General features: G+C 42.4%; 1 protein-coding gene across 1 annotated transcript in view; it reads right to left on the reverse strand.

The window, feature by feature from the left end:
• The window catches only part of LOC115375123 (titin homolog), a 31422-nt gene extending 24909 nt beyond the window's left edge, over window positions 1-6513 (reverse strand). Inside the window, exons 1-10 of the mRNA XM_030074455.1 lie at window positions 6461-6513; window positions 4236-4288; window positions 3680-3706; window positions 3460-3528; window positions 2427-2480; window positions 2182-2259; window positions 1861-1920; window positions 1704-1751; window positions 1554-1619; window positions 252-329 (exon numbers count right to left, since the gene is read on the reverse strand). Coding sequence (XP_029930315.1) covers window positions 252-329; window positions 1554-1619; window positions 1704-1751; window positions 1861-1920; window positions 2182-2259; window positions 2427-2480; window positions 3460-3528; window positions 3680-3706; window positions 4236-4283 — 528 coding nt within the window. The 5' untranslated portion in view covers window positions 4284-4288; window positions 6461-6513. The remainder of the gene's footprint in view (window positions 1-251; window positions 330-1553; window positions 1620-1703; window positions 1752-1860; window positions 1921-2181; window positions 2260-2426; window positions 2481-3459; window positions 3529-3679; window positions 3707-4235; window positions 4289-6460) is intronic.
• Between the last annotated feature and the right edge of the window lie 157 nt (window positions 6514-6670).

A 6670-nucleotide genomic window follows, 5' to 3' on the forward strand; every position in this document is an offset into this window, starting at 1 on the left:
TTCTACGTTTTCTGCTGCTTCACGCTGCCATGTTCCTTGCACGCTACATACTTGGGTGTTTTCTGCTCCAGTTGTCAGTGAACATTCGACAACTCAGTGGGTAAAATGTGAACAGAGGGAAATGAAACCAATCCTTATCACTGCGGGGGATTTTTCTGCACTGAGCCTCTGTTCATCACGCATACAGGTACACACTGGTACAGATTAGTACACACTCCCTCTCTCTCTCTTTCTCACACATACAAACACACCTGCTTGCCACTGGGAGCCTGTTTTGCAGGGAGATCTTCAGTTTTTTCCTCTTCGTCACCGTCTTTGATCACATAACTCTGAAAAGAAGAAGAATGGTCAGACAGTGACTCATGAGGTGAGCCTCAGGTGCAGCAGGTGATTTGAGGAGGGTAAAAGGAGGAGTTACCACACTCCTTGTTAGCAAAATGTCCAAAATGCATCTCCTTTATTAATCGGCCATCCCTCCTCTCCTTCTCCTAGTACAGGGGTGTCAAACTGGCGCCATGAAGGGCCGATAGGCTGCAGGTTTTCATTCCAACCGAAAACTCCACCAGGTGATTTCACTGATGACCTCACCTTCAAGCAGAGAGGAGGAACCAATCAGCGAAATCACCTGGTGGAGTTTTCGGTTGGAATGAAAACCTGCAGCCTCTCGGCCCTTCATGGCACCAGTTTGACACCCGTGCCCTAGTAGCAGAGAGAGTTCAGGGCCATGAGGGTTTTCCAGCTGAACATGTTAGTCTAGTCTGCCTGACTCACTGATCCTTTATCTGACTGAGCTTTGTGCAAATTAAAATCCACAGCCCTGACCACGGCTCTGAGGCATCCGCCGCCTCACTGGGCTGTGTATTGATAAATCCATGACGCTGTCCGTGGTGCTGAAGTCGCAGACAGCCGTGTCATTGCGGCTTTTTCTCTCAATCCCGTTCTCCTGGCAGTTTAGTCTTGGATTTATAACATTCTCTAAAATCTATACTACAAATACTCAATTTAATACTGAACTGTGGCCTATATACTCTACAGACTAGTGGCACCTTCACGATTAAAGTGACAAATAGCAATGTGTAGTCGCAGACGAGCAAGAGGATAATACAGACACACTGCTGCCTGTAGTATTCCTATAATATTGCTTTAATATTTCTATGATCATTCAGTAGCATCTGTGCTGCTGAAAATACACCCCAGACCAGGCCATCTCTATAACAAAATATTTTAGGAGAGACATGAGACAGTTATAGTTTTTACTACAGATGTTTGGTGTAACCTGGGAGTGGAGCAGGTCATGTGACGGAGGAAATTAACCTGTGCTGATCGCACTTTGTAAGCTTTGTTAAAATGCTTACTGTCCATACTCAGTAAAAGAACAGTTGTGGCTGAGGTGTCCAGCAACAGTGTCCTTTGGAAGGTGTATTTGGGTGTGTGTGTGAGCAAAGGGTGTGTTATTATCGGGCCCCGTGTTAAAAAATAACAAATCACCGCTGCTCGTCTGATTCAAGCCCCAAAACAACAGCCAGCTTCTGCTTTACATCACCGTCACTCACGGTGAAAGTCGGAGTTTTCTCTTTCTGGCTCCAACGAAACATCCCGCTCAGGGCGCTTTGATTGTCCTAAAAACAGGAAAAAAGATAAAGACAGTGTACAAAACACACAAAGTAGGTCAGAGATGGAAATCAGAATCACACATTAAATACCGTTTCATCTTTGGCTTCCTCTGACGGGGCCGTCTCTCTGCAGCCCTGCTGAGGAAGAGGAAGAGGTAGGCAGTTGCAGTTGGATATTTTGCTATGAGGAACGTGTTATTTCATTGTGTGTATGTGTGTGTGTGTGTGTGTGTGTGTGTGTGTGTACCTGTGTGTCCTCAGCCTGTACCTTCTTGTGGTGTCTGTGTCTGGTTGTGGCATTCAGCTCCTGTTCCCATGCACAGACACAACAACATAACAAAAGAGAGTTGGACCAGGAAAAGAAACATGAAACCTTGAATATTACAGCGTGACTCTTTACTGTAAACTTCCCTCATAACAAAAAGCCAACACAAAGCAGCGGCTCGCAGTTTGAGCTTCACTTGAACTCCAGTTAAATCTGCAATTTTAGTTCTATAAAGACCACAAGGGCACATGAAAATCAGAGAATACTTCCTGAACAGTGACTGAATGTTTGGGTGTACTGTACCTTTTCTGTGGGTCTGGCTGGAACCACAGTCCCAGATGGTTTCACTTTAGTTTCTGCTTGTATCAGGTTTCTGTTGGCCTGGTAGGGGTAGAAAAAAAGGTATTTGTCAAAGACTTATTATTTTTTGATGCTTTTAAGTTGCCTCAGAATATTTGAGCACTCCCACATCGCTCTCGCTCTCATCTTTGATGTTTCTTTCTAATTTCCTGTACACAGATTAGACAAAGTAAGAAAAAAAAAGATACCTTATTGTCTGCTGGTGGCATCATCTTGGTGCGGAATTGTGTTTTACTCAGTTCCTGGGCAGAAAAAGAGTTGAGGAAACGCCACAAGTATTAAAAAAATGCATTTAAACCATCTGAAGCGGCATTTTCTCCTCCTCTCCTCTCCTTTGTAAAATACCCAAGGATGAAGTTCAGGAGAAAAGTGCCGGCAGACAAAAATAATGTAATGCCGATATTCAGATTATTTGAATTTGACTGTTTTGGTGTCCAAACCATACTGAGGCCGTGTTCAGACTGCAGGCAAATCAGATCTGTTTCTCAAATCAGATCTTTAAGACAGACTGTCCGCAGTGTTTTTTTTGCAAGACATCAAAGCGGGTTTGTGCATCCAGACATCACCAACCTATCTGCACCGGTTGCTATGGTAACAACGTAGGCATCAGTAACAGTGTGCGCCGGTGATGCAGCTTTCCAACCAAAGAAGCAGGAGAAATGTCCAGAAGTTGCTGGCAGAAATTTTATTTCAGCGTCGGTCCTCGGACTTTTTGACGTTGTCATTGTCATTGTCATTTTGAGAGACATAACAGACACTTTGAAATCCTATTTGAGCGACCAGAGTGCCCGGACTGAGAAATCTGATTGGAATCACATTTCAAACCACCTCAAATGTGGTTTGGATCTGATTTTTTTGCAGTCCAGACTTTCTAAAATCGATCTGGACACAATCTGGATACGACAAAAAACAGATTTGGCCTGGCAGTCTGAACAAGGCCTAAGACTGTCCACTGAAAAACTCAAATTACTACGGTTCTTATAGTTCAGCAGCTGAAGGCAACGCCACACTTTTTCAACGGGAGGAGAAACACTGAGATTCATTACATAGCTCTGGTCGGGGAGGAAGCTCCATTATAAACAACAATGGATGAAACTCACTGCTTGACATCTGATATTGAATAAAAGGCCCTGATATTCTGGCTCCTGGACTATCAGGTTACAGTCTGGTGTTCTTTATCAGCAGATTGAAAGAGCGAGAAATGACTCAAATCAGACTCACAGCATCTGTAGGTCGTGGAGGCACCACAGGTGTCGGTTTCCCCACCTTCGCAGGTTCATTTCCATTTATCTGTTCACATAATGTCAGAATAAATCCTTTACAGAAGGCTGTGGGCTTGCTAATAATGGCACTGCACATATTCATTAAGCAGATGTAAATAACCAGACCAGGAGAACACGTGGTTAACCTGCTAATCTAAGTCTTGGGATTATTACTATACCTCAGCAGGCTTTGGAGGAGGCTTGGGCTGTGAAAAGAAGAGGACAATAACAGACATTGTGAGACCTCAGGGTTTTAGGAAATCAATAGAAAACCATTTGCAAACCATTAAAACCTATATTACTAGTAAACGCACTAAGAATTCATAAACTTTTAGTTTTCAAGTGTAGGCTGATTCCTACTGCACACGTATCATTTTTAGTGAATTTTCACAGACACTGACGTGAATACTCACTTGACTGGGATGGGACAATATTTTGAAATTCCATATATCACAAAACAAAATTAATCACCATATTAGCTACATTTTATTCTGCTGTAGTATCACAAAATAAATCCTGATGAACGTCTCACAAGCTCTCCATCAAAATATACGATTCTAGAATTTGCAAAGACAACATTGTTAGGTTTTTTACCTTCCAGCAAGGCAGAGCCATTGCTTGAAAAATATGTTCATTGAATCATGAACCCCATATTGTGTATAACATCATATCATGTGATAAACATATCATTCCATCCCCGGTGTTTGATATTTGGCTGTGAGTGATTCCTCTCACCGGTTTGGGTTTCCGTTTGACCTCTGGCTTCACCATACACTGCTCCATCCTGCCTGTTCACACAACACAGGGAGGAAAGTCTCAGCCCCGAGATCAAAACTGTGGAATCTACCAAAAATGTAAGCCTACGTTGCTCTGACCTCGACGCAGCCTTAAGGTCTGAAAAGTCTGAATCTCTGCATCACTCGGAGAAACACAAAATAGTGTTTGACAAGCCCCCTGGCCTTTAAAATGTTGCATTTCGGGGTCCAATTTGTTGTTTGGTTGTGTATTTTCCTATTCCTGCAGATTACAGGTCGAATGTAGATGACATGATGCTGCATCAAGATGTTTATGGTGCAGCTGCAATGAAATTTAATATCAGAAAATGGCTCACTGACATAAAACATCACCCGGTTTTTGTGTCTGAACCTTAAAAAGAGGAAGGGCTTACTTGTAAAGCTGACATTCAACACAGAAATCCAACAGTCACACAGGGAGAAATCCGTGTCAGAAGTGAGACAGATAAAGAATAATACTTTGCAAACCAATTTCATGAAGTTACATAGAGACTCCTGCATTCTGGCTTAACTTGCAACGATGCTTTTATCTGCAAAGTTTCAGTGCTAGACCTTCATCATGTAAAAACAGGAGATGAAGAGGAGGGAGAGTTTCTCCACCAGCAGTGAAGTCAGTGACCCAAGATGCAATGCACACGTGCCACAAAACATGCTGATTAAGGCTGAACAGTTAGAGTGTGCATCAGAGCATGAGAGTGTGAGAGGGGGAAATTTCGTCTTTGTACGGCGCAGCTCCAAGACGTAAACACATATAACTGCAGGAGAAGCAGCTACAGAAGATGTTGCCAAAAAAAAAAAAACAAACAAACAAAAAAAAAAAAACATGCATGCCTTGTAAATCCTCCCTGGTGGAAATAAAGTTGGATAACACTGTTTAAGCAGTAGACAAAAACAACAAAAAGCACTTGAGCTGACATAAGCAACTTGATGTGACTTATGAATACATCCAAAGCCATATTTCTTTTGCGGGGCAGAGTCTAAGTAATTACTTAAATACTTTCATAAATTATGTTTACTGAAGTTTAATGCACCAATGGCACATTTATACGAAATATTCCAACAGTCTTAACATCTGTAAAGTATTAGTAGGCTTGTACCAGCGTGTGCCAGCAATTATGTGTAATTTTCTACGTTTATAACTATTAAAAAAGCAGGGGAAGTATTACAAAGGCATGTTAAAGCAATTGTCCATTTGTGTGGCTGCATTTAGAGAAGTACAATAATCCACATTTCCTTAGTCAGCGTCGCTCCACACACTCAGTACAGTATTTTACATGCTGACATGCCTTAAGGACAGGATCGTCTTGTTATTTAAAGGGACCGGGAACTTAAACGGCACCGACTCGCCTACATCTGCCTTTTCTTTTCCCTTTTTTTTTTTTTTTTTTTTTTGTAACGAGTTGTTGTCCGACTGAGCGGCTCACCTTCCAGAGGCTTGAGGTCGACTCACGGCTACTTCACTGGCAACTTAATCTGTTTTCGTACAGGGAAAGACGCTCCTTAGCTGGAAAAAAAAAAAAAAAACATACACACATTCCCAGGAGTTTGAACCACACCCGCACCACGAACACAACATCTGCACTCATGCTGCATTCAGGTGCTGCTCGAAAGCTCCGAACTTGTACTTCTATCTATGTATCCATCGTGTCTGACATTATTACTTTTTACTTACTGTTTGGAGTATATAAATTTGAATTATTATCAATTATCCCTTCCGTTTTCCATTAATAAGTCTACACCAGTTACAAAGGAAGAGCTATAGCTAAAGAGAGGCTGATAATTACAGACATAAAAAATGCGACATTTAAGACATGGATGCGCAAAAAGGGTCTCAATATCTGAAAGATGTACGCAAAATATTTCTGAGCATCCAGGGTATTAAACGCTTAAATGTCTCGATCAAGTGCGCTCAACTCGTTATTTCGTGATTTCCGATAGCACTCGAAGGCAGCATCAGTTTCAGGTCTCCCCAGCGCATCCCAAACAAACTAAAACACGCCCTGCAAGCCTCTGCGGCACAGATATTCCCTTTTAAAACAACGAATTGCGTATCTGCACTGGCTTTCTCGTCACTGCCACGTAAAAAATATATATATTATATTTTCACAATCATCGTCTGCCAAGTGATCTAGAGATGAAAAGCAGCATCAAAAGTGACAATCTTACCGAGTTGCTGCAGTCGGAGAGGATGTGGGACATGAAACCTTTGTCTTCCTGACTGTGTGGGTGCGGACTCACCTGTGAAAGGGGCGTGGTTAGTTTTGAGATCTACCTGTGTGTGTGTGTGTGTGTGTGTGTGTGTGTGTGTGAGTGTGTGTGGGAGTGGAAGAAATGCGACTCTGACTCATCAAAGCCAGTTTCACGGGCGTCAGAGGC

Source organism: Myripristis murdjan, chromosome 17 (genome assembly GCF_902150065.1).
Source record: "Myripristis murdjan chromosome 17, fMyrMur1.1, whole genome shotgun sequence".
In the NCBI taxonomy this organism is placed as follows: Eukaryota; Metazoa; Chordata; class Actinopteri; order Holocentriformes; family Holocentridae; genus Myripristis; species Myripristis murdjan.